The sequence below is a fragment of the Botrytis sinoallii genome (genome assembly GCF_014898435.1).
Source record: "Botrytis sinoallii strain Bc 23 chromosome Unknown BSIN_029, whole genome shotgun sequence".
Lineage (NCBI taxonomy): Eukaryota > Fungi > Ascomycota > Leotiomycetes > Helotiales > Sclerotiniaceae > Botrytis > Botrytis sinoallii.
The window spans coordinates 81145-109046 of record NW_024066056.1 but is presented as its reverse complement, the minus strand read 5'-3'; the positions used below and the strand labels follow the sequence as shown (position 1 = coordinate 109046).

Sequence of the window (27902 nt, the reverse complement as noted above, 5' to 3'; positions counted from 1 at the left end):
GTTACAATGAATGTATGTTTGCTCCTAATTTGATCCTGTAAAACACCGTCCATCCAATGGATTCAATGATGTACAAGTTTCTTTGTTTTACTCATTACCCTTGGAAGTTTTCCATTTCTTTACTTTCTCTTCCCTTCTCTTCTCTCTTTGGTGAGCTTTCACTCAAAACATGTCATTTGAGTGGTACGTACCAAAGAAATCATTCGATGGGAATTCACCCTAGTAAATGCGGGGAATATCAAGCTAATGAGAAGCAGGCTCGGTAGGGAAGCGGCAGGGAAATGCTAGCGGCCCATTGCGGTGGTGCGGCAATTAGTCAAATATGAGCTGACCAATGACATGATACGCGGCCGATGAATAATCACCGACCAATGATATCCTGTTCTGGTGGATTTAAAATACCCTTTGCAGCAATTTTTAATCATCAGCCAATAACGATTCGTCAATTTCAATAACCAGAGAAGAATTTCCCTTTCTCTCAATTACTAGTGGTCCGAAAGATTGCTTAATAATTAAATTTCAAGAATTATCAAGAATTGACATCTCCGAAACCCTTTGACAAACCTGATAAGAAATAATATTTACCCAAGCACCAGTACATAAGAAAGATACTGTGAAAATTCTATCCTGATATTCCCTTTTTATCCAGTTCCTATCGTTTTCTTTGATCTTTTATTTTGTTGCCAGACTTGGCACAACAATTAGCAATACCCAACAAATTTACTACAAAAATAAAGGGAGCGTTTAATCGCCACCAACGACCCCGCCATGGCCCCCTCTGTCACTATTGACAATTCCTCCGATTTCAGTCCGATAACCACAAACTTCAAGACGACTTCATTCAATCCTCGCACACTACTCCTTGCTCCTCCCTCTATCGCTAGCCATGAAGAAAAACTAAGAAATGTTCTTGCTACCTATGATAGAACTGTTACCGATTTGCAGATGCTGGATCGTCTCTCTGCAGGATTAGTCACACTCCCAGAATCAACCTACGATTTAGTCCTCATTCTCACCGATGCCGATGGTACACGAGTCGAATCTAAAGGACTGTTAACAAGAGATGTATTTGGAAAAATTACACAAGCTTTGAAGGCAGGTGCAAAGTTGCAGGCACAGGATGGTACCTTTGGACAAGAAATCGATGGCGCAGAATATCAAGAAGCTATTTTGTCTGGCTTGGTAGCAGAAGGAGGGGTAATGCTCAAACCCGATTATAGCGCGAGTATTGCGGTTCCTCTACGACTTCGCAGAAAGGACAATAGCAAGAGTGCAGCTGTTTCAAGCGCTGGCCCTGCAGTTTCAACAACTGCAGTACCACTACATGGCAAGAGAAAAAGTGTAGACATGACAGATGATGTGCCAGAGAAGGACGTACCAAAGACTGATGCGCCAAAGGGAGTTGGCTTCATTGATTTCAGTGATGATTTTGATGCGGAGGACGATGACGATGAATTAATTGATGAAGATACTCTTCTCACTGAAGAGGATATGAAGAAACCTCTTGCTATTCGTAAGTAATTGATGTATCCTATTTCGAAGTGTTACTAATACCATACAGCTCCTGAGTGTGCACCAAGAGCTGGAAAGCGTCGTCGCGCATGTAAGGATTGCACATGTGGCCTTGCCGAGAAGATTGCAAAGGAAGATGCAGACAAACGAGCCACAGCCGATAGACAACTCCAAGCCCTCAAGCTTGACGCAGATGATCTAGCTGAAGTAGATTTTACAGTCCAAGGTAAAGTTGGATCTTGTGGAAACTGCAGCTTAGGTGATGCATTCCGTTGTGATGGCTGTCCTTACATCGGTATGCCTGCTTTCAAACCAGGCGAGGAGGTTCGACTTCTCAACAATGATGTTCAATTATAGACACTTTTACTTCATTCGAGGAACTGGGTTTTGGCGTCGTATCATTACGGGTGGAGTTGGGTATTGGACTCGGAGTCATGCATAGAATGATATACACATTGTGGGGCATAATAGCATTCGTGTTTTGATGCGGTATGGAAGGGAATGGATTGGTATGTTATGGTATCATATATATGGACCAAGGTATCTGATTTGTTGCTGAAGGCCATGCAACATAGGAAAGGCTCAACGACAGACGGATCATCTATGAAGATCCAAGTCACATCATACGAATAAGATAGATTAACTGCATACCGGTACTTGAGAATACCTGATCATGTTCATGCACAATACTTGTGAAACCTTATCTTTCCTCTTGTAACAGATTCCTTTCCAGCTGCTGACAGTCTCAGTGTGCTTTTAGTTCAGACGAGGTCATGTTTAGTGAGGAAGAGTGATCAATCAACTTCCCAGCCTGTACTTTGCAGGTCAATGGCAGTGCTTTGAACTTAACAAAAAGATATTGGTCTTTCTTTGCAGACCTTTTTATACCCCTTCAATCTCCTTCCCTCATGAAAATTCGGATCGCGCGATCAGATCTCCTCACTTTCCCCACTTCATTAGTATATCGATCATCATTCCTTATCAACCAACACCAACACATCATATCATATCTCATCACGTAACATGACATCGCAGTCACATCTCACATTATTCTGTCAATAGATCTACACACCGCTATATATGAACTTATCTCGGCGTACTTAGTACGCTTAGCAGGCTTAACATGAGTAGTTCGGATAATCTCCATAACTTGCGAGCTCGGCCAACGAGAGGAGTGGGGTTTGTAGTGTTCCACTTCCCCGCTTGACCCCTCAAGTCATCTATCCCCCTCTTTTACATCGGGGAAGAGGGCTGGTTTTCTTGAAAGATGATCGATATACTTTCTCACTTGTACGTCAAGCTTTACACGATGTGATTTTTGTGATGGATAACGGTATAGACTACCGATGTTCGATTATTACGACCAGTGACGGACTCAAATAAGGCACAGCTTAGTGCAGGGGGAACAATTAGAGTCTGGATGGATGGAATAACTTGGTATTTAGTTCGGATATTCCGTTATCTTTCTTTTATGGTCCCGAACTTCTTATTTTTTGTCTGTTATTCGTTTGGTGGTGGGACTAGTGTTCAACAATTTTCCACCGAGGGGGTTTACCCCTCAGTAGTTATGCAACAGAAAGATAAGAAGATATTTGTATAATGTTGATAGGTGAGTGGTGAAGGGTTTAGGGGATGATCCTGGTGCTTGAGGGGAAGCGAATATGTCTAGAACCGAAAGGCCGGAGTACCCCTCTTGTAGATGTGCAACGTTTCTTTCTTTCTGTGCTGGTATATTCCGTGAGCTTCATCTGAAAAATGTTGACCCACTCCATTCAGTCAATAACTCATGAAGATCTCTGGCTGTTCAACACCTTTTTCTTGAAGGAGAGTGACTATTTAAGAGGTTCTACTTCTCTTGGGGAGATTAAGTGGAAGGCTTGTGTATCTACAATCTTCTTGGCAATGAGGAGTCGAGTGGTGATCCTCTCCCGTAATGCTTAGTATACAGTATTTAGTGATCTGTCACATTGGCAATACGCATGTCATGCTATCTTCTCCTTGGTCAACACTACTTAAGTCTCTGCAGCCCCGATTTCTACAAGACTGGGCGGGATGTTTTAACGATCCGAAAAGTATATTCAAACTACCTGAGATATGGACGGAAGAGGCTTTATAGATAGATTTATACTCTTTCGCATCAACATTCCAGTGATATCGTGCTACTATCTGGTTTTGCAGAGTCAAGCATGATACGTTCTCAATAATGCCAGTCAGTCAGAGAGCCGGTTTCAGGAAGTTTTAAAGTTTAAATATCATCATATCATATGCTCTTTTCGGGTTGAAAGCTCTCTCACGATCCAGTCATTAAATGTGTGATAAAATGATTACCATAACCCATCAAGGTTCTTCGAGGGTCTAGACCTTCTCAGTTCCTCATTCCATGAGGAATAACGTTCAGACGTCAAATAAAGTTATAAGCATGAGCTTGAAAAAGTCAAGAGAGACGCATATAGCAACTATAGGAGAAAAGACACGACAAGATAGTTCTTGCGACCGTTTGTAAAAGTCTTGCTTGGCAATCTATACATGACAGTTCATCCCGATCGACACGAAACTAGGCAGATGAGTCTCGAGAATTTTCTTCAAACCCCCTCTCTTTTACCCCTCTTCGGATATGCAACAGGAAAGTTTGTGATGGCGCAATATCCTATCAAGATTTAAATCCATACTGGTATTTCTACAGATAAACTCCAAGACTTGTGGGTTTCTTCCGCTTTCAAACTCGGAAGCTTATCACACTGTTCGTATTTTCTTCGTGGATATAGCGTCTTCAAAGGAGGAAGTTGTTATCATGAGATGGTAATGTGAGTTCAAATTCTATTGCAGACTGCAAATGTCATCTCATGCCCGTTTCCATATACACAATAGGAAGCTTTGCTCCGTGGTTTGCGTTATTAGATGCCTACATCATTAGGAATTTGCATCCACGTTCACCAAACCCAAGCCTCCAATATCTTTCTTTCATTTTTGTTGCCAAAATGGAAATACTACAATGGTATATTTCAGGGTCAATACTCAATACTCATAAGTCTATAATTCTCAGCTTTCCGCACATTTAGAGTCACAATTAAACAAATATAAGACACACAAATATCTGTAATTATCCAACTCATAATCCATCTATCGATACCTATTTCCCTTACCCTCCTCTTCTTATCCCACTCTAGATATACAATATCCATCTCTCTCCTCTCTTCTCTTCATTACCCATAAGAAGTCAAAACAACAATCCTGTACACAGTGCTTCGAGTGACAAACAACCTCACAAAACACAGTACAACAGCTTCACATCTCCATATATAGACATAAGTTCAACAGCTCATGAACCAACTAACCATCCTAACGTGTAAAGATCAACACCTGGATCCTATAATTCCAATATGCATTGTTATATCTAGAATCTCCATTAACCATACCGACATCGAAGATCCCTCTTTCATTCTATAGTGATACATACATTTTTCACAAACCACATTAGGTAGGAAACTCCCAGCTTCTCGATTTTCGGAGATTCACATCTTTTGATGAGATAGCTTAACTTAATATAGAGAGCGGAAGAGAAAGAGAAAGCTCATCCTAAATTAACGAGGAAAGATCCTCTTTTGCACAGAGAATTTATATACATCCATTTATCTCGAGTGGCTGGACACGCATATCTAAGATGGGTATGGGATAGAAAACTGTTATTTTCAATTTAATTCCTAATTTCCGTCACTTTCTGAATTAATCGGTGCTATTTAATAGGAGTGAGTGTAAGTCTAGAGATCTAGAAAGACTTTTGTTGGATGTGTAGAACTCATATATCTATCTCGAGTCTCTGGAATTACCTAGGTATGATTAGATGTGCCACGGATAGTTTCTAGAAAATGATATGATATGATATGATATGATTAGTATTAGTATTATTTATTTGACTGATAGAATCTGTTGAGAGTATAAATATAAATATAATTTTGAGTCGAAAGAAAGTCTGGAGAAATGAGTTATAGGAAATCAAGCGTTTGGTGGAAAGATATACATTTTCGAGATATGCTCGATACCTATATGTTCATTCCTCTTTTAGTGATATGTATTGAATATCTATACATCATTTTCCAACTCGAGATGTATGTATATATAAATAGGTACTTATCCAAAAACACAATTTCGCAGTAAAGATATTTAGCTTTTCCTCGCTTCTCTAAGGATATAACATTTCCTCCTCCTCTGTGTATACTAACTGACCTTTCACTTTTACTGCTCAGATGAGAGAGCGATTCAATATATCGTCTTATATTGTCTTATATCATACTAAAACATACCACACCATCTAACAAATCCTCCAAACCCCATCCATCCATCCATCCATCCATCCACCTTCTCCCACGCACCAAATATTTACAATCTACTACTTTCACACCCCCGCAACAAAATATAGAAAGAAAAAAAATCTCAAATTCGATATGATAGGCTGATTATCCTGTTGTGGGAGGGGAGGGAATCTCATATTATAAATTGATACGTACGTGAGACTATAAGATTGTACTGAAAGTTACTAGCTTATAGGTAGTTAATAATACCTCTGCTTTTTTCTTTCCATTTGATATTTTGAATACTCTGAAAATGTATTTACTAAGGTTCTACTCACTCCTCACTCCTGATATGTAGACGATACCTAGGTAAGAAGAAGCAAAGAGATCATTTTAAATTTGTGATATTGTGATAATATACTCTCTCTCTCTCTCCCCTTCCCCCTCTACAATATTATTTCATTCCCCTTACATCAGAGCTTAAAGTTCCGATTTCTAGGAAATATTACTTATATATTTATATACTTATATATTTATATACTTATATACTTATATACTTATATACTTATATATTTATATATCTCATATCCCATACTACAAATCTCCAAGAACTCAAGTTTTTCCATACAAAACATTACATATGCCACTCATTTGTATCTCCATATTCATCTATCTGCCCCTGACAAAGTAAGTTCAAGTAGATCCATGAATAGTATCATTCTCCCAACCCATCCCATCTCATCCCATCTCATCCAATCAATACTACTTCTCTTCAGATACCTATACAACCAAACGATGATACATTTTAGATCCTATGAATAATCCCATCTTAGCGCTATATAATTCATTCATCCATTCATCCCTCCATCGTACTTCCAATAACGAACTCCAAACTCCAAACGTCGAATAAGCGAATAATTCAAACCATGTACCTCCAGCTATATATAAAAAACTCCCCCCCTCTATCCTCTAATACATAAGTAACCTTAACATAGAGCACACCACAAAAAGCCCAGTCAGAAAATTATCACATCACATCACATCATATGCGCATCCCCTATATTCCTACCCCAAGAACCCTCCTCATCTAATTTAACTACCATCTCTCAAGCGACCTAGAATTTCCTTTGCTTCTCCTTTCCTTTCCCTATTATCCCATCTACTATTTCATCCCCTATTATCCCATACTACCCCATTACTACCCAATCTCGAGAAAGAAGATTACTACCTATCTACTAGATACCTACCTACCTATATAGATACTCGCACGCCACGCCACGCTACAAATCGATTATAAAAATGATTCCTAAGAAATCTATCTCTGGAAATCTAATTACTTATTACTTATTACTTATTATATACAAATTAGTAATTTATTAACTAAGCCAGCTAATCTAATATAACTATAATTCCATTCATATAAATAATGAAAACATCTAATTATATATTCCTTCCTTCCTCCCTTTCTTTCTCTTCTCCAACTATACACCTCTACCTATATTCCTCCTATTAGTCCCTCGTCTTCTCAACTATATATATACATACATATATACATACATATATAAATATTCAAATCTTATCCTACTCCTCTCTAACTATTCTTTCAATCTCAAATCTTAATGAATTATATTCTAAAGATTTTATTAATATAATATAATATAATATAATCTATTTTTATTTTCTTATATATAAGTAATATTTATTCTTAATACTATATATTAGATATTATATATCCTATCCCATCCCATCCCATCCTATTCATCCCCTACTCCCCCCCTTATACCTATTCCATCCCCCACTCCCCCCTTATACTCCTCCAACTCCTCCCCTTCCTCCCCTCCCACCTACCCACTCATTCCCAGATTCCATTCCCAGATTATCAATCCACTACTAACTTTCAAAATCTAGATATAATACAATATATAGTAAAACAAAATATATATCCAATCAACAGTCTACTATCCCCTAAGGTACCAATCACGGCCGGGAAATATAGCCTGTATACAAGTAAGAACATTAATAACTTCATAGATTATATCAAATGTAAAAACTTGTTCAATTAGAATTTAAGAATAAAATTTAATAATATAATAACAATTAGAAATTGAATTATAAATTTATCTATTTTATTTTAAAATAAATTTGGTGGAGTTCTTAAATCCTATTATATTTCATTATCAAAATAAACACAATTTACAATTTCAAGAACTCTCAGATTACAATACTTTGATTGGCTGATAAAGCATTATAAGCGAACCCGGCCGTAGCTGGCACCTTAGGGGATAGCTAAAGAGCTAATTAAAGATCTATAGATTATAATAATAATATATATATACTGAGTAGATATTAAAGAAAATCCACATTATATATCATCATTATTATTATCATCATTATCATTACGATCAAGATCATAACTCACCACATAAGTCACTACTTCACTGCCATAAAAAGATATCATAAAAAAAGATAACAAAATGATAGTAAATCAATAAACAAGTAGGTAAAAAGGTGTCTTAACATTCAATTAATAAAAAAACTAAGTAACATGGAATCCCCAACCACGAGATCCTCCAAATGCCCCATCCTTCACCTTCAGCAAAAGACAATGACAATGACAAAGACAACTCAAAGCAAGCAAGCAAGCAAGAAAGTAAAAGATAGACACCCCAAAACCAAATCAAGTCACGAACTACCTACGTAACTCGAGAGCAGAAAGGAAAAGAAAAATCATAACGTCATCAAGGATCTCTAGCTCTAGCTAAGCGTAGCGAGCGAGTCCCCCCCTTCCATCTATACCCATCTATCAATCAATCAATCCATCGCTCCATCAAATCAAAACTCCCCAGCATCTCCTACACAGAAACCTAAACGGCGACTTTCTTCTCACCCCACACATCCTCGCGGAGACTCATCCACAATTCCCTCAAAACACTCTGTTCGCTATCTCTTCCTACAAATCTCTCTCTCATCTCCTCTCCTCTCTTTCTTACTCCCTCAACCCACTGTCCCAAATCCACCGCACTCTCCGCCTCGTTACCCACCATCTCCGTTAACACATTAACCTTTGCAACCACCTCTTCCGGCTGTGCACTCACGATATGAACTTCCTGTTTAGGAATCGCGGTATCGATTGATTCCTTAATCGGTTGAGAGGCATAGTAGTTATCTGGGAGAATGGGGACTCGGACAGTAAATGCATTGAGAGGTTCTTCAACGGGAAGACGAGGAAGAACGAGATAGTCGAGGGTGGAAGGGGAAGCGACGGGACGAGCGGCGCTGGTGCGGAATCCTTGCATGAGACGGATGGTTTTGATAGAGGGGGGAGATGGGCGATGGGTGGTGGTGATTGTACGTTCATGGGAGAGGTTGGAGATGAGCTAATTGTTGAGATGAATGGTTAGTTTTGGGGGGTTTACTTTGGTTTTATTTATTGAAGAAGAAATTGGGATGGATATACATACATCAGTTTTGATAGCACTCTTAGTTTTCAATTGTGCACTAGGACTTGCGACAGTCGAAGTAGTACTCATACATTTCTTCAACACAAGTGTGAATTTTGTAACGGGAGGAGTAACTCGAGACATATTGATGAGATGGGGTGAGGTGAGAGATAAGATAAATTGACGATTATAATTTGATGAATTGAGTTTTTGATAGTGTGAAGGGAAGATATAAAAGAGCTGAAAGTCCCGTCGTATGTATATCGATGGAGAAATGCGGAGTATCGGCAGATAAGATGATCAGAGTGTGGTTACACGAGGAATCTTGAGAGCGTTTGTTCGCTGGAACGTGGATTTATATGTAGGTAGGTAGGTATAACCAATGAGAGAATCTGGTGAAAGATGCAGATGAAGATGCAGATGCTTATAGGATTGGAATACGAGAGAGGGAGTACAATGACTCGAGAGTGAATATCAGAGGAAATAAGTATAAGTAGGTGGATAGACAATATAAAGCCAAGATATCAGATTCCAATTGAGAAAGATATATTGAGTAAGAGTAAGAGGAAGAATAAGAAGAGAAAGAGAAAAAGAGTCATGAGATACCTTCACCGTCTTTGTCCTTTATACTTTTCCATAGTCCATACATTTTAACCTTACCTAACCTACATACCGACAGCTTTCATTCCACGGCGGTACTTGAGACGAATACTTCCTATCATGGATATCACAATCAAAATCATAATCATATCATATCAAAACTGTTGAGCTTAGTTATCAAACCCACCTTGCCCTTCCCCTTCCTCTTCCTCTTCCTCTTCCTCTTCCCCCCATTCAAGGTTCGGAGCCCGGTACCGGTCCGGTACGACATAAGTTGCAATACGAATCTACGATAAGCTGAATCAACTTCCAATCTCAGTCACACGTGGATTCTCATTTAACCATTACCAGTGTCCAACTTTAATTGATGTGCAAGACTATGTTCTGACTATGTCCTGACTACATACAGACTCATACAGACTACCTACAGACTACCTACAGACTACATACGCACTACATACGCACTACATACAGACGACACACTACGGAAGTATATTTGATTCGATATACCCTCTCACCCCCGTCAAAACATATCAACCTCGCAAGGCAAAGCACCAGAAGGTTACATCCCATTGTTTCCCCGATGGTGACAAAGTTATATATATGGAGTACAAACTGCAAGTCGCAAGTCGCCAGTCACAAGTTTCAACCATCCATTCTGCCATGCATGGATAAAGCTTTACTCCGTCCCAAGACCAAGTAAAGCTCAAGAAAACTAACGACTATGTAATTACCCAACTAACCCTCGAGCTTCCCTCCTCAAGGTTTCCCACAATCCCAAGACAGTTCAATCCAAACATCTAACCTTCCAACCTTCCAAACCTTCCAAACCACATCCCTCAATAACCTATCCACCGTCCGTGTCCATCAAAGTGACATGGCTAGCCCCAGTATAAACATCAAGCCATCCCTCAAAACAGCAAGAATCGGTGGAGAAAGATCACCCAATAAAAAAGTGGATAGAAACCATTAGCATCTCTATACCGCTCCCAAGACACCGTGGACACCAAACCACAAATCCATACCATAAACCTAGATATTTATTTATAAATGGATAATCCACCGAGGAATTTTGTTGAGAACTCGAGAGTCATCTCCCCTGCGAGCGATTATGCTATGCTATCACATCCATCACCGCCGGGAGAGTATTCAGTGCTCACACAGTGTATTGTACACATCAACGATCAACAAAAAGGGGGCAGGTGGAGAAACGGCGTAGATCATAGTGTACGAAGTATGTAAATCTTGTTGATCCCTGGTGACTTGTGAATCGACATGATTGGAAATCCAATTGGAGAGATAGGGGGTTTGGATTGGTTGGTCTGGAATTTCAAAGTCCGGGGAAATGTAATCCTTTGGTCCCGGGAAGGGAGAGCTGTGCTTGATACTTGAAAGGGTGCTTGCCTTGCTTACTTGGTGCTTGTTCGAGTATTGTATGTAGGTATGTATGTATGTACCGTTTTGGTGTCAGTCAGAATACATGTATGTGTACATACCACGTATCAAACAAAAAGAAAGAAAAGAAAAATTGAAACGAAACGAAACGAAACGAAAGTTGTCACCGTGTAGAACTATACTATACTGTACCTAATAGGTAATTGTATCGCCTCGAAAAAATTGGGTAGGTAGGTAGGTAAAAATCCATTTCCACACCATCCTCTGTAAGTTTCACCAGAACCCAGATACTTCATTCGTATATCACATTTATTGGCCCCGAGTTACACACAACACAGCACAACACAACACAATACAACAAAGTACCATAGATACATGAATCAAAGCATAAACTCTCTCCTCCCTCCCCCAAGCCACCCAGCTTAAACCAAATCCTCAATTCCCCTCCACCTTCCACCTTCCACCCACCAAGCTACGTATACCTAACTTATACTTTCCCACCAGCCTTATCTCATTCATCCATCCACTCAATACCAACCATACCATACCATACCATACCATACTACATACTTCAAATCACAATACCACCCAAGTCCCCCAAGCCCCTCCAAGCCAATGCAGCCAACCCAACCGTCTCCTCCAATTCCAAAACTTCCATTCCATTCAATTCCCCGAACTCAAACCCAAAACCCAATGCCGAAAATCCAAAGCCGAAAACTCAATCTCTCACACACCAGCCCAGCCTCACAAAATACAACCCAGCACAACTCACTCACCCCCCTGAACCTCAAGACTTTATCTTACAAACTTACAAACTTACAAACTACGCAGAAACAAAGCGAGTATCCAGTATCCAGGATTCTGTCTGACCCCATACACTAACGACCTAACGAACTAATGACCTAATTAAACAACCCTAACTCAACAACCCTAATTCTATTTCCAGTTCTCTTCTAATCTAATCTAATCCAAACACAATCCTCTCTCATCCTCTCTCCCTCTCTCCCTCTCCCCCCTCCCCCCTCCCCTCCCCTCCACCCCGCTACACTCCCAATATCTAACACACACACACACACACACAATCAACGCCTACCTATCCTATCCCCTAGCTCAGCACCACACAACTTAACGGATACATGCATCTCCCATCTCCCATCTCCCATCTCCCATCTCCCATCTCCCATCTCAATTTCCTCAAACCCACTCCAAATAAATTTCCAGAAACTCTATTATCCATTTCTTTCATTCATACCCATTTCATTCATTCATTCATACCCATTCCTTCAAAATCCCATATTACTCACTCACTCACTAACCTTCCCTACCAACCTTCCTTCACCCTCATCTTCACCCTCATCTTCACCCTCATCTTCACCCTCATCTTCACCCTCATCTTCACCCTCATCTTCACCCTCATCTTCACCCTCATCTTCACCCTCATCTTCACCCTCACCCACACCAATACCACCAATACCACCCATACCACCCATACCACCCACACCTACCAATTTCCCTTAGCACCTCAGCACCTCAGCATTCCCCTTTCTATTCATGCTATCGATACCTACCTACCTACCTACCTACCTACCTACCTCAAGCCTACCTATTGATACCACCTACCCACCTCGGTATCTTAGACATGTGATCTACACGCAATATTAAATAGCAATCTTAAATCTCAATTAATCAAGTGGGACCATATCAGACAGGAAAAGACAGACAGACTTTTTTTTTAAATGTTTCTGGAACATGTCAATATCAAAAATCAATATCATGGCGGGGAAGAAGAAAAACAAAAACCGAAAAAAACGAAAAAAAATAACAACAACATTCAAACGCAACAATCAAAAATAACATATGAACTCCCCTCAAAAACATCAAAGGCATAGAAAACAAGATTCTAAAGTATTTTGTTATTGTATTATTCTGATCCGTAAAACGGACATGGTGATAAGATATCTTTTGGCGTTGAAGAGGGTATCCCCAAGTAACAAGTTATGCTCTTGTGCTCGCTCCCGCTCCAGGTCCTGACTCCCAATGCATCAGTGACACCACCCAAGGCTTCTTGCGTAAGCTTCCACTCACTTCACTTTATATTTAACTGCCCCACAATAGTAGATCTGCCCACTGTAAACGCCACGCTATGCTAAATTCGCATCACAATTATATTCCCCTCTCCACATCCAGACGCTTGTTTCGAGCCATTCCTCGATAGACCCGGGGGTTAGTCTTTTGCCGTCTCCGCCATTTTTAGATGTCTTTTACATCTTGCTGTTGGCCTTCACGCCATCGCGTCGTCTCATAAATGACCGAGGTATCCAGCCCCGACACATGAAATATGATATCTCATTGCCTTCTTCAATAATTCTTCAATCAATCTTCCAATGCCCAGTGAGGGATCCATCCATATCCTCCTTTGCTAAATATAGCTCCAGGGCATAAAGCGCCATGGTTGCTGAAACATTAATCCAACGCCATATATTACCACCAGTATTACCACCTTGCATCATCCACCATTCACCCATATTTCCCTCAGAAGTGACAGAAGAGAAATGTTGCATCAATAAGCTAGTGTAAACAGCTATCAAAATTGAGGGACTAAACCAGCTTAGTAGTCCTAAGATTTTACCCTCTCCTTCGCTCTCATCAAGACCCAAATCCTGAGACAGAGCTCCAACTCCAGACTCTCGTATCGCTGGTATAATCCGGGTGGCTGCATAGAATACAAAAACTCGAAATGCAAGCGATATAATGATCGAGGGAGTGATTGTCTGGAAGGCTGCGTATAGAAAGTAGAAGCTTGAATGGACGAAAGATGGCATTGTTGATAAAACACTCAGAAGAGTGGAGTAAGAAGCCATGATGATAGGAGGAAATGGTGGAAAATCGGGTTGAACGGGTGCTTGGGGAATCTCATCCGTCGCCGATGGAAGGTAGTCGGTGAATATTTGATATATGCAAAGTGTGCAATAAGCGAAAAGTAGGGAGCTCTCCACTGGATTGCCTCTACCACTTCCGATACCCCATGCACACAAAAAGACTGCGCAAGTCATAGTAATGCCTATAAGTGTAGCATCAACGTTGCTGATCTGCGGAAACCCCGTGATACGGAGTAAGAAATAAACAGCACTTGAAATAATTGAGGCTGATAGCACAAGTAGCCCAATCTAAACGTTTTGGTAAGCTTAAGCACTCAATTGAGAATTCGAAACGTACCATCCATGAATCACTTCTGCGATTTACAAGGTATCTTGTGATTTGACCCGCTGCTTGGATGACCAAAAGAGAGCAAAACCCTTCTGCCATTTGAAATCTGTCATATGGTTAGTTTTGTAAAAAGAATCTAGAGTGTTCCTCTAGTATAGAGTGGATCTTCAACTGGCAAGATAGTTTCTTTGGAGTCGAGGAAAACACTACGCAAAGAGTAGCCTTCTACTTACAACGGCGTTGAATATCGTAGCACTTTATCCCATGTTCCAACTGTCAACATTTCAAGAAGACCTCCATAGCCAAAAACCCATTCTTTTAATTCCTTATCTTTCGCACGCTTGCCATCAAAGGTCCTAGTAACCCAGCCTCCATCACTATCTGCATCTACTGCAAATCGATTCATGCTCCATATTAAGAGCCCTGGCAGTATTATCCACTGCGACCACCCAATAAGTTGTATTAATGTCCATCGTATCCTCGAATTATCAGGCGTCGTTAATTTTAACGTCGAATAGAATAAGTAGAACTCGAAAAGGGCGAGAGAGAATGCCAACCCGCATTCTCGACCTCCAACATCGAAGGCTATAGGTATGGAGAGAATTATCGACAAGAGGAAAGTCGCAGAGGAAAGAGCTCGGAATAACCACATCGGCGAGAACGACGCCGGCGCGTGCTTGACAGCGCGCCCAGCTTTAAAGATAATAGAAGTTTCGAAAGATCTTTGCCCTGGTAGGCTGTAAAAGTCGCGTTGAACACGCCCGTTTGAAGATATGTGATTTTTGAAATCCTAGCTTCTGCCAAACAAGGAAATCAATGTTTCGAGAAAGGTACTGAACCTAAAAAAACTCCAAGGTCACTCTGATGACGTCTTATGGCCAATATGTGAAATTCCCTTCCCAGATTTCCCTCTTAGCTGTTGTTGCTTGTCGCAGAATGATATGGCAATTTATGCGTATGCGAGTTCTATAGTAAACGGAAGTACCGAAGGAGAACGGAGTCGGTAATGAAGATGATTAAGTTCTAGACAATTTCCCAGGAAAATGGACTTTGATAGAAAGGGAGACGATGGTCGCCTTGATTGGTAGCTCTACTTGGGTCTTAATCCAATGATTGTTCTTGTCGCGTGCGTACAATGACGGGGATCCTCCGATAACAGAATTTGGTCGGATTGTGCCTGGTTTTCTCGATAGAATCCTGCAGGAAATTTGGCAACTTGACAAGTTGGGAATATGATAGCAAGAGGAGCGTTTTGTAGAATTTGACGGGCAAGTCCTTGTCACAGAAGATGAACGATTAGATTTTGGTAGAGAAATAATGACAGATATTCCAGTTTATTTGGGAATATTTGTACCAGCAAGGTAAATTTTGGGAAATGAAGATCGTGGGTAAATTATGAGAGGATGGGATGACAACGCACGTGTGAAAAAGCTAATGTTTAAGTGGGGAATTGCCAGCTGTTACCGCTTTTATTATCATTTTTGTAGATTAGTCTGGCCATTTTGGAGGAGTTCAATGCTTGGAGAAACTTGGACCCAAAATTTGACCCCTCCTTCTATTGACTTTTCCAATCACAAACATAAATCATCATTTTACTACGAGCTATCGATTTTATATGTTTAGAAACACAATCAAAATGGCCGAAACTGCAGCAAAAAGACTCAAGACCTCTCCCGTTACCATCGGTACTCACAATGGCCATTTTCACGCAGATGAAGCCTTAGCTGTTTATATGCTTCGCCTTCTCCCAACTTATCAATCTTCAGAGCTTATTCGAACTCGGGATCCTAAACTTTTAGAGACTTGCCATACCGTAGTCGATGTGGGAGGTGAATATAACGACGAGACCAAGAGATATGATCACCATCAACGTACTTTCGATACTACATTCCCAAATCGTCCTACCAAACTCTCTTCTGCGGGGTTAGTGTACATGCACTATGGCAAGGCGATTATTGCACAACATCTAGGTGTCGCCGAAGATGCGGAGGAAGTTGCTGTCATCTGGAGAAAGATCTACGAAAGCTTTATTGAAGCACTTGATGCTCACGATAACGGTATTTCCGTCTACGACCCAAAAGCCATTTCCGCCGCAGGCTTAGAGAAGAAGTTTAGCGATGGAGGATTCTCATTAGGTGCTATGGTATCCAGATTGAACCCAAACTGGAATGACCCCACTCCATCTGATCCCGTCGAGGCTCAAAAGGCAGAAGATGAGAAATTTTTGGTAGCCAGCACTAGAATGGGCGAAGAATTCTCCAGAGATTTGGACTACTATACAAAATCATGGTTACCAGCACGATCAATTGTCCAACAAGCATATGTCAAACGCCTACAATACGATTCGAAGGGAAGAATATTGGTATTTGATGGTCAGTCTGTTCCATGGAAGGATCATCTCTACACACTCGAAGATCAAGAGAACAGCGAGAACAAAGTACTCTACGTGCTCTACCCTGAAAGCCCACGACCTGATGCGAAATGGAGAATCCAATGTGTACCAGTCACCAAAGACTCTTTCCAAAGCAGAAAGCCATTGCCTGAGGCATGGAGAGGTTTCAGAGACGAGGAATTATCTCAAATTACTGGTATCCCAGGAGGAGTTTTCGTTCATGCAGCGGGATTCATTGGAGGAAACAAGACTTTCGATGGAGCAAGTAAGATGGCAGCAACAGCTGTTGATTTGTGATATTCACGAAAGTCATGAAAGCATTATATTATGAGGCGTTGTTCGGTATCAAAAGCCAAAAGGTTAGATAGGTTCAAGAAATATAGAACCCAGGCAATGAAATGAGTTCATACACATCCGAATCTCAAAGAAAATGACTTCATGTATTGACAGCCTTTAAATCCATCGTTTCGTATTGGCATATAGCTCGACTATCATACCTGGCATAAAAAACGAAAATATACAGAGAATGCTCCATCCCCTTAAACCATCAAGATCATCATCATATCAATGAATAGCCCAAAACGCCGAAACCCGTGCGCACGCACACGTAGTAAATTCTCCCACAAAAATACCCTTAACCATTGATTGGAATACCTCCCTTGACAACTGGTGGACTGACACTGCCATCTCCTGCTTGCTGTGTGTTTGCATCATTCTTCTTATCTGCCTCATCAATGCTTGTCTCGCGATGTAAATAGCTGCTCTCTTTCACTGGACTTCCACTCTGCTGACCCAATCCCAATCCCGCAATGCTACCATGATGTGCAGAGCCAGGTCCTACATTTGTATTGCCAGAACCACCTTGTGCGGCATTGCCAACGCTGGGAGATGAGAGATGGGGGATGTTTTCTGGGAGAGGATGTTCGGATCCAACGCTACCCGTGTCGACGGAAGAGGCCTTGCCGGCTTTGGAGAGTGCATAGTCGCCAGAATCGAAGTATTTACGTTCCTTGAGTTGTTTGGCTAAATGATCGGCTTTGCTGGGGAGTTTGCCATAGAGGCGGAAGAGTCGTTGCTCATCCGGGGAGAGGGACTGCGGGGTCGGAGAGTCAATAAATTGAATGGCATGATAAATTCGAGCGGAGTGCAGAGGGAAATTGAATGGTTACTACTTACTGCAATATCGACCTTGTTCTTTTGCAAAGGGTTCATCTTGACGATGAAATGAAATTCGGGAGTTTCTTTTGAATTTGGATTGGGAGAATATGGGTGGATTTAATGGATTTTCAAGAATTAGATCGTATTGGTTTCTATTTCCGTATCCGAGGTCGAGATTATTTTGCAATCAAATGGTTGTTTACCTGTCTCTCTTCTTTGTCGCTCGAAAGATATACTACCTACTACTACTGTACTCTTCAAATAACCACCGAAGGTACAACCGTAGTGCGAGCGATTGGGTGTAGATTTGCAGTCAATGAGTGGATTCAAGAGGGAGTGGTGAATCGAATGGAAAGAGAGACAGATTTGAAAGATTGTATTTCAAGGGATGTGAGTAACGATTTGGAGTGAGAAATATAAAGATCTTATGATTTTTGTTCGGGATTGAGTTGCACAAGAGAATATTCCTTGGAGGGGAAAAGGGTATTATGAACAGCTCAGAATGACCGATAGCGTTAATGGGTGTGTTAAAGGTTAAAGGTATGGGTATGGTGGGGTACACTTTTTCGCTCGCTTGGCTTGGCTCAATTGCAGAATTTCGAAATCCAGACCTTTTTGCGTGAGAGAGAGAAAAAATCTGATTGAACAGCTGAACAAGATCAAGATCAAGAGCGAAGATCAGAAAGAAGAAGAGGAACAAGTCGAAGAACAAGTCGAAGAACAAGTCGAAGAAATCGAAGAAGTCGGGAAGTGAATTAGGCAAGACGCTATCGAGGGTATCAATATATCATTCTAATCAATGTACGTATAAATACATATATATATGTACATATCTCTCTCTCTCTCTCCGTTGAGTGGTTGTCTTTCCGTCTCCCCCTTATCAAACTGGCACAGAACGACCAAGGGATATATATCTTTCTAACCTTGTATCCTTTCTTCCCTTTGCCCCTTGTAAGCCACATATACATCCTCTTTCTACTGCCGTATATTTACGGAGTAGATGCGCAAAGATCAACCTGAGGACTCAAGGAACAGGTTAGTTCGATTGGCTTTCAAAGTTCGCAACAGACAATCACGAGATCAATTTCATTCAGATCCCCGCACATCTTTGCATCTTTTATCTTTTTTCCAAAGTTTGAAAACAGCTCCTCGCACAAGGGGTAGTCTCCTGTTACCACGAGTCAGAGTCCAATAACCACATACGATCATCGATCATTTAGCCATCCCTTGGGACTCTCTACCCCGCAACAAACCAGAACTTATTTCACCTGAGCCACCATCGACTGGGGATTATTTCCGATTCATTGCTCTGCTTTTAACCCTTGCACTATTTCCTATTGGTCTCTCCTGTTAATCAATCTTGAAATCTACATCAGTATCCAGCTAAGATATCTACCTATCTAAAGATGACCCAAAAAACCTACATCGTCGAGCACCTCGATGACGAACTTGGACCGTGGTCTGAGCTGGAATATATCACCATAGCCAAAGAGTCCAATCAGGCGGGTGCAAAATTTTGCCTGTCGTCAATTCCTCCCACCTTGAACATACCCGAGGTCTTAAAGGCCGTGCCGGGTTTCACTGCAGACGGCCGGAGTGTCGAAACTTTATATGTCGAAAACAAGTCTCGTGTGTGTTTGCTTGATCCAGCAGCCACTAAGGAATTGAGTCCAGAAGATGGCGACCTGTTTGACGTTTTCCTTTTTGGCGGAATCTTAGGTTGGTACACCGCAGTTGCCTTATCTACATAAAGTAGTTGCTAATATGTTGTGCTCTAGGAGATGATCCACCCAGAGATCGAACTTCTGAACTGCGAAAGAAAGGCTTCGAAGGCCGTCGGCTTGGCCCCATCCAATTGACAACTGATACTGCAGTTCGTTGTACAAGAATGGTTACTCAAGATAAAAGTCAGTCAGCTGATTCGGCATGCCTCCCATCACTCAGAAGCTATATGCTGACTTTTTTGTAGTTCCGTTGGACAAGATTCCTTACGTTGACTACCCAGAACTTCGGGTCAACAAGAATGAAAGTACAGAAATGCCTTTTCGTTACGTGAAGGACGCCGAGGGAAAACCCATCATGCCAGAGGTAAGCTCACAATTCCTGACATCGCTTACCTACGTGTCGATTTAATCAAGTACATAGGGAATGGTTGAACTTATTAAGAAAGATACGGAAAAGGGATTTGGTGACATGTTTTAGGAGATTATATAATGGAAATTCCGTGAGATATCTAGGTATAAACAACATTTGCACAGGGTAGCAAAGTGTTATGATATGCCACCGCCCTATTTTCATAGCTCCAAGTGAACATCAGAAGTCCAAAGGCCAATATAAGACTACACCCATCAAATGTCGTTCTGCATTTCTAGAACGTAGCTCACTTGGACTTTGGAAACATTGAGCAGGCGAACATGTTTCGCCAAGAGAATGAACATAGGGGTGTAAATAATCATAAGAAATGATAGAAATACAGGCATTAGCATCTTTGAGCCACAATTAGCAATTAAGTTTTCCCCTCTACCAAAGTATAGAGAATGTTGGGCTTCAAAGGGTTCTTCTAGACCAAAAGTAGCTTCTTATGCCTACAATGCTTTAGCTTCTGAAGGTCCAGGTCATATCGCAGCAGTCTAAGACCATAGTACATCAATATGCGAAACACTCTTATTCACAGGTGGATCTTTTGGAAGACAATGAATTCGAGCAAGGGGAGTCCGAGAACGGGTCACAATAAGTGAATAGTTAAAGGATTTTCTTTGTAAAGTCGGCGACGACCGAAAACTTTCGGAAAAATTATACTGCACTATGGTATGGTAAGTAGATTGCTTCACAATAGCTGTACCTTGAGCTCTTTAAATATGATAAATGCAATTTCAGATTTCCTCAAGATACGCATAGATTTCGTAATCATCTCCACTCACAATCTATTCTTGAGCATTCCGCACCTGTCACAGTGTTTCACGTCGCTAGGGTCCAATAGCGGGTAAAGGAATCTAGCGTTATAGAGTGTCCCTAACAATCATTCCTGTATCAGTATTAAGAAACAACAAAGCCGCGAATCCCCCAAAAGCAGGTCAATATCAACTGTGTCCACATTCTGACACACTTCAAAAATTTATCTTTCTCATCTCAATACCATCGGCGGATGATAGGATATTGGTAATTCGCGACTACGCGACTCCTATAAACACCGTTTTGAGATACCCTTTTCTGGGCTGTCTGTTGCGAATTGGAACAAACACCAAGGGCTGAATATTGACAATGCGGTCTCTCACTTCCAGGACTAGTTCGGCCTTACTGACAGTATGGGGACTATTATCCATATCGTTGATGCCCTCGCTGGCTCAAGCAGATAAAACTGCTGGGGATTATTTTGTCCATTCGCTGCCGGGCGCTCCGCCTGGACCCTTACTCAAGATGCATGCTGGGTAAGTTACATTCTCCATATCAGAGATAAAGCTAACACGAGGCTTGCAGACACATCGAAGTCACCCCTGACCATCACGGAAACATATTCTTTTGGCATTTCCAGAATAGACACATTGCGAACAAACAGCGCACCGTGATTTGGCTGAATGGGGGTCCAGGTTGCAGTTCTGAAGATGGAGCTTTGATGGAAATTGGTCCCTACAGAGTAAAGGATGGATCCAATGGACCAAAACTCGAATACAATCCAGGTTCTTGGGATGAATTTGCGAATGTTATGTTCGTAGATAATCCAGTAGGAACAGGATTCAGTTTCGTGGACTCGGACAGCTACGTTCATGATTTGCCCGAGATGGCAGATCAATTCGTCCAATTCTTGGAGAAATGGTTTGCGCTCTTCCCAGAATATGAGCATGATGATGTGAGTATAATACTGTTCAATTGTTATTATACAGATCACTAACTACTTCAAAGTTATACATTGCGGGAGAATCTTATGCAGGACAACACATTCCCTACATTACTAAAGCTATCCTGGAACGAAACAAGAAACCTGACACAAAATATCCGTGGCCAATGAAAGGAATGCTAATTGGAAATGGATGGATTTCGCCGGCTGAACAATACATGGCCTATCTTCCATTCGCATATGAGAAGGGGCTAGTTAAGAAGGACAGTGAAAAGGCAAAGAAATTGGAGTCTCAACAAGCCATTTGCACCAAGCTATTGAACGAGAATGGCGGAAGAGACAGGGTCGACAATGGTCAGTGCGAACAGATTTTACAGGAGATTCTGTCGACCACTCAAACCAAGGGCTCAGATGGCAATATGCAATGCTATAACATGTATGATGTGAGGTTGAAGGACTCCTACCCAAGTTGTGGTATGAACTGGCCTCCCGATTTGGTCAATGTTACACCTTACCTTCGCCGAACGGACGTGGTTGCAGCTCTCCATATTTCGCCTGAAAAAAGGACTGGATGGACTGAGTGTAACGGTGCTGTGGGCAGCGCTTTCAGAGCAACACACTCAAAACCTTCCATTCAGATTTTACCAGACCTTCTCAAAGAAGTCCCTACCATACTATTTTCCGGTGCTGAGGATTTGATTTGCAACCACATAGGCACTGAAGAAATGATCAGCAATATGGAGTGGAACGGTGGCAAAGGATTTGAACTTGGATCCGGAACATGGGCGCCACGCCGGGATTGGGAATTCGAGGGCGAGGCAGCGGGTTTCTGGCAAGAGGCACGCAATTTGACTTACGTCCTCTTCTACAATTCGTCTCACATGGTACCCTTCGATTATGCACGACGTACCCGAGATATGCTTGACAGATTTATGCAAGTAGATATTGCTAGCATTGGTGGTGCTCCAACCGATAGTCGTATCGACGGCGAGAAGGGTCTGGAGACATCTGTTGGCGGTCATCCTAATAGTACTGCTGCTACCCAAGCCGAAGAAGAACGTTTGGAAGCCGCGAAATGGAACGCCTACTATAAATCTGGTGAGATTGTCCTAGTGATCGTCATTATCGCAGCTTCGGCATGGGGCTATTACATCTGGCGTGAACGACGCCAACGCGCTGGTTACGCTGGAATTTTCGGAGGTGACACTCCTATGGCTTTGGCGGGCGCGAGAAGTGGCCCTAGAGGCGCAGCAGGTCTTGAGAATTTCCGCAACAAACGAACGGCGAGGGATGTGGAGGCAGCAGACTTTGACGAAAGTGAATTGGATGAACTACACGTGAAGTCACCTACAGACGACATGGATAGAGATAGATACAGCGTTGGAAGTGCAAGTGATGATGAAGGCACCACAAGGAGAAATGGAAATGGCAAGGGCAAAGAAAAGAGTTACTCATAGTCTAATGCACTGCACGTATGACGAGTTGGAGGATTGGCAAGTCAGAATTTTCTTTTTATTCGTATGAGCATTAGTATGGGAGCCTTTTGGGATTTGGGCAATCGACGCGATGGGTATGTTACTATCACTATTCTAGACTTGGTTCGATTGGACTGCATTGTGGGAACTGCGGGAGTTCAAATGGAAATGGAAATGAATGCATTGATGCATTGATGCATTGTAAGACATTTGGTTCTATCGCACTCGTGTGTCGTATCACTGAATTTTAAGGAGTGCGTAAATGTGAGATAGGTTGTATGGTTGACTTTGAACACGCTTCATATCATTACTACCCATATGACCTAATTTTGGAATCCTATTGATCGCCCTGTGACCGCCTTAAACTCCTCTGTAATAACTTCATCTTTTTGTATAACTGTGGCATCCAGCTCTCCCATCCCTTGCTCGATTAGATCCTGGTTTTGAAACGCTCGGTCTAGGACTACATCTATGCCTCCTTCCACTCAATTCGATTCATATGCCATCTTATAGGATCAAAGATGCCTTCAGGCCTTGGAATTCTCGCCCATATATCTTTATTTATCATTCGCCAATTTTCCGTCTCGAAATTCTCATAGTGTAATCGAATCTTATCTCCATCTACCTCTTCTTGACGCTTGGTCTAGGCTTGCACTCATCCGCGTTTACTGGATGTAACATAATCTTATTTGGGTATTGTGGTGTGTTGCTTGCATAACCCTTACTCCAATCGTAGCTAACGGCGTAGGCAAAAATGTTTCCGGTGTGGTTGAAGGCTGTAGCTGAGATGGTTCCCCCAACGGTTGGGTATCCCTTCAATCTATGCTTGGCAATTCCGTCCCAGAAATGGAACGTGCCGTCGGACCCAGCAGTGCTGAAAGTACCGTGGATAGGGTGGAAGGATATTGCGTTTACGGAGTAGACGTTGGTCATGTTGTTTGAGGGTGGGTCGCGGTGACATTTGAAAGAGAAGTTCATGCTTTGATAGATTAGTGAGGGGTCTTGAGAAATGCGTTTTGGGGAAAGATTGCATACCTGGCGTCCTTGTCTTCAACATATTGAATGGCACATCTTCCTTCAATACTACCAACGGCGAAACCAGAAGCGTCGGGAAATAGGCTAATGACTCTAGTTTGCCATTTCAACGGACTTTGAATGGTCTTCTTAATCTTATCTGGCATGTTCAAATCGATAATATTGATAAATCGGTCTGCGGTACCAACAACCAAAACATTCTTTTGCACATCTAAGGTATAGACTTTATGGTTCATGTTCACCGAAATGACCGGATTAGGAGTTCTCAAATCCCAATACTTAATGGTATTATCCCAAGATCCGGTCACGAGCATCTCGCCGTTTGTTTGAGGGGCAGTGAAGAATCTCGCGGATTTTATCGGTTGATCATGCGCGGCGACTTGCGATACCGTTTGATTGCTTTCAAGATCCATAACACGCGCAGTTTTGTCGGCTCCGGCTCCAACGACTTTCTTTCCATCCTATTCGGCTTTATCAGTATACTCTCTTATAAGCTCAGCTAAAACGTATACATACCTTTGACCAGTGACAGCTAAAGACCGGCCCTTCGAAATCAAATAATGCCCTGCCTTCACTCTGTCCGCTCGACAAGATCTCATAGATCCTCACTTTCTTATCCCATGATGCGACCGCTAAATGTTCGGAAACCGGCGAAAAGGCAAGATCGGAAATACTATCCTCGGGAGGATTATTGAGAGGGATATCTTTCGAAAGATCACCGAGAGTATTGGCCGCGCTCGTCGAGGTTGTGGTAGCCGCAGAACCAAATAATCCGGCCATATTTGCTTATAAATATCTGCAAAATCGTCTCAGTAGTATGCGCCGTCTCGAGCAAGAAAGCTTTTTCGCGTCGGTTCGCGTTCGTTGGCGTTGGTCGTCGAGCAATTTCAATTTCACCTGTTTTGCGTGCACGTAATTAAAAAAGACGGCTTCTCCAGGCATCGAAAGCTCATGTTGAAAATCCGCGCTAATGATGTTAGCTAGCTGCACACTAGCGGCCGCACAAAACCTCCCATCCACTACAAAATTTAAATTTTCCAATGGGAATTCTCTTCTTCCTTTTCTTCTACAACTTCTCGCTCAAAGAATCGCATTCGAAGCACACAAACAGAAATATCTTCATCGATGTTTCAATCTACTCTTATGCTTTGGGAGAAAGTCCCCGGACACCCTTCTTTCTAAAAGTTAGGATTGCGGAAACGCGCCGCCATAGAAGCACTTGCGGCTTCTCTTCTACCAATTCTTTACCTTCAATTTCATCCATCCTTTTGCCGTTATTACTATTGCCACGAGGCTTCTTGAAAATTGGATTCAGAGCATGGGAGACCACATGGATGAAGATATGAGTCCGAGCTCTTGTGTAATGTTTCCAACTGACTTGAAGAAGAGTGGTGATGGGAGGTAGAAGACATGTTCCTGATTGGGGTGGGAGTGTTAATGGTAGTCGAGGCTTTTTCGTCGAGATCGATAGTTATGCGATTGCTTTCCTTTGCTGCAAAGCTGGGAAAGTAACTCGATGGGGCTTATTCTTGATGCGAGAAGTTCAATTACATTTTTTGAGTCTATAGCTTATAGGAAAGCAAAGATGTTTTTGACTGAAGGTTGGGACACCAAACTCTAACCCTTTCTTCACCGAAAGGGTCGTCCTTGATTGGAAGTCATTCATCTTAGAAGCTCTGTCGAAGGAGCTGGACTTTGTTGCGATCATAAAAGCAGTTCAGGTGATGATTACCAAATAGAGTCAAGCACTGAATTGGGCCGTGTAAAAAGCGGCTCATAATTTGATGACCACAATTGCGTTATGGTGTCTGATGAACTTTACAAAGCTTTTTTTTCCTTTTGTCAAGCAAACTTATTTAATGATAATATTATATTAATTTCCATCTACCTGATGTGCAACTCATACTCCCAAAATCCAAAAATGTAGATAGTGATGCAGATGTATGCAAACGACGCCGTTGTCCTTTAAATTTCCCAACCCGTCATAATCCTCATATGGTATCAAGCCGTTAATCCACCCATAAAATGCCCTAGTAAACAATATCCTTCACATAAGCCCACCCAGAACCACTCTCCCAACGCCCGCAACCTCACTCTTTACTCCACCTCTGCTGCTATCCTCAAATTCCTTTACTACTCCCTGCACAATAATCTTCCTTACTCTAGCATCTGCTTTGGTAAACATTTCCGCAATCTGTGGACTGCACTCTTTAGGTGACGATACCAGGCTCATCAACCTTGTATAACAATCAATCAACACATCGCAGAGTGTCGCAAATGTCTCGTAGAAATCGGGATCGAATGGTAAAGATGGTGTCAAGAGATGTGTATATTCCTCCCCTGGTAATAAATCGTTCTCACTTGCTGGGAATGATGTTGCGCCATTGCCACCTCCACTCGATGTACTACCATTGATAGACTTCGTATCCGAGACATCGTTGCCCATCGGTAATCCTATTTCGGTTGCAGAACTTGTGCGTCGCCCTTTACTTGGAATCATAGTTGAGCGCTTGAACATTTGTGGAAATCTTCCGCGCGATAATGAAGAAGATGTCGATCCATCTGGTGGATGCGCTTGTTGGAAAGATTCGAATTCGCCGAGAAGCGCGTTGAGCGTGCGCAGAAATTCGGAAGGACTTGAAGAATTGAGGTCGAGGATTGCAGGGAGTGAAAGACCGAGAAGAAGATAATTTGTCGCGCGGCGAGCCAGTTTGCGCGCATCGAAGTAGGGCATTCGTTGTAAATCCGGTTTGTTGAATAATAATGTATTGAACCAGTAGACTCTTCCTTCATGACTATTCGAGGTAGCTTGTCAGTATAATCTTTCTGGGGTAAGTTGCAATGAAAGGATGGCGAAGACATACGCCTTTCGTAAATAATCCAGAGTAGATATTCTCTTCGACGCCATCTCTTGTATGTGCTGGTAAGTTATGGTCTCAAGCGTAGGACTACCAGGTTGCATTGGGGCCATTACACCTGGTCCCGCAGGTCCTCCCCCTGAGGATTGATAACCCGTTCCTGGTCTAGCAAGCATCTTCGAATATGGCGTCGTCGAGGTGAAGGATTGAGCATCTATCGATTGACGCGGTAATGTTTCTCCAAACGAATTGGCTCCTGCGGTTTCTGCCAAGACAACGCGATCGTAACTATCTATGCTTTGTCGGGGATCCGAGGGTGGTAATGGAAGGTTTACTGGTACGACATAGGGATTGTTCGCAGCAGAATGCTTTTCGGATGAGTTCGAAGTGGGAAATAATGGAAGATTGGGTAGGAGTGTTGAGTGTAAATGCGCCGTGGAATTATTACGTCGATTATGGCGAGAGGATGCAGAAAAGGAGGGTTTGCGACTGAAGCCCGTTACCGATGGTCTCGGTTGGTGAGTCGGTTGATGTGTTGGACTGTATTTGGACTCGCTTTTAGGGGAACCTCCGCTAGTGCTTGGACGATTTGAAGTTGGAGTCTTACTGCCCCCAAATATATTACCACCTTTGAAGAGTCCACCATTGGTATTTGAGGAGGGTGTAGGTCGATGCATCTTTCCGCAATAGTACGCCACAACATCGG

The 27902-nt window shown here is 42.0% G+C and overlaps 9 protein-coding genes across 9 annotated transcripts; 4 read left to right on the top strand and 5 right to left on the bottom strand.

The window, feature by feature from the left end:
- Positions 1-768: 768 nt before the first annotated feature.
- EAF02_011010 (uncharacterized protein) lies at positions 769-1869 on the top strand (the record flags this gene model as incomplete). The annotated part of the gene is made up of 2 exons (XM_038907058.1): positions 769-1513; positions 1562-1869. The coding sequence occupies 2 exons, from the start codon at positions 769-771 to the stop codon at positions 1867-1869; spliced, it is 1053 nt and encodes a 350-aa protein (XP_038753084.1).
- A 6366-nt stretch (positions 1870-8235) lies between these two features.
- Positions 8236-10030, bottom strand: EAF02_011009 (uncharacterized protein). The gene is made up of 2 exons (XM_038907057.1): positions 9263-10030; positions 8236-9178 (listed from the first exon to the last, which is right to left on the bottom strand). Exons 1-2 carry the CDS (start codon positions 9383-9385, stop codon positions 8666-8668), a joined length of 636 nt encoding a protein of 211 aa, XP_038753083.1. The 5' UTR covers positions 9386-10030; the 3' UTR covers positions 8236-8665.
- Positions 10031-13155: 3125 nt separating this feature from the next.
- Positions 13156-15805, bottom strand: EAF02_011008 (uncharacterized protein). Its single transcript, XM_038907056.1, has 4 exons — positions 14677-15805; positions 14453-14549; positions 13322-14403; positions 13156-13263 (listed from the first exon to the last, which is right to left on the bottom strand). Exons 1-3 carry the CDS (start codon positions 15093-15095, stop codon positions 13606-13608), a joined length of 1314 nt encoding a protein of 437 aa, XP_038753082.1. The 5' UTR covers positions 15096-15805; the 3' UTR covers positions 13156-13263; positions 13322-13605.
- Positions 15806-16079: 274 nt separating this feature from the next.
- EAF02_011007 (uncharacterized protein) lies at positions 16080-17132 on the top strand (the record flags this gene model as incomplete). The annotated part of the gene is made up of 1 exon (XM_038907055.1): positions 16080-17132. The coding sequence occupies one exon, from the start codon at positions 16080-16082 to the stop codon at positions 17130-17132; it is 1053 nt and encodes a 350-aa protein (XP_038753081.1).
- Positions 17133-17469: 337 nt separating this feature from the next.
- EAF02_011006 (uncharacterized protein) lies at positions 17470-18047 on the bottom strand (the record flags this gene model as incomplete). The annotated part of the gene is made up of 2 exons (XM_038907054.1): positions 17470-17928; positions 18012-18047. The coding sequence occupies 2 exons, from the start codon at positions 18045-18047 to the stop codon at positions 17470-17472; spliced, it is 495 nt and encodes a 164-aa protein (XP_038753080.1).
- A 1352-nt stretch (positions 18048-19399) lies between these two features.
- Positions 19400-20195, top strand: EAF02_011005 (uncharacterized protein; the record flags this gene model as incomplete). The annotated part of the gene is made up of 4 exons (XM_038907053.1): positions 19400-19712; positions 19772-19900; positions 19963-20081; positions 20139-20195. 4 exons carry the CDS (start codon positions 19400-19402, stop codon positions 20193-20195), a joined length of 618 nt encoding a protein of 205 aa, XP_038753079.1.
- A 1059-nt stretch (positions 20196-21254) lies between these two features.
- EAF02_011004 (uncharacterized protein) lies at positions 21255-23285 on the top strand (the record flags this gene model as incomplete). Its single annotated transcript, XM_038907052.1, has 3 exons — positions 21255-21421; positions 21471-21840; positions 21894-23285. The coding sequence occupies 3 exons, from the start codon at positions 21255-21257 to the stop codon at positions 23283-23285; spliced, it is 1929 nt and encodes a 642-aa protein (XP_038753078.1).
- A 639-nt stretch (positions 23286-23924) lies between these two features.
- On the bottom strand, positions 23925-25118 carry EAF02_011003 (uncharacterized protein; the record flags this gene model as incomplete). Its single annotated transcript, XM_038907051.1, has 3 exons — positions 23925-24282; positions 24339-24799; positions 24855-25118. The coding sequence occupies 3 exons, from the start codon at positions 25116-25118 to the stop codon at positions 23925-23927; spliced, it is 1083 nt and encodes a 360-aa protein (XP_038753077.1).
- Positions 25119-26385: 1267 nt separating this feature from the next.
- EAF02_011002 (uncharacterized protein) lies at positions 26386-27873 on the bottom strand (the record flags this gene model as incomplete). Its single annotated transcript, XM_038907050.1, has 2 exons — positions 26386-27133; positions 27203-27873. 2 exons carry the CDS (start codon positions 27871-27873, stop codon positions 26386-26388), a joined length of 1419 nt encoding a protein of 472 aa, XP_038753076.1.
- Positions 27874-27902: the final 29 nt, after the last annotated feature.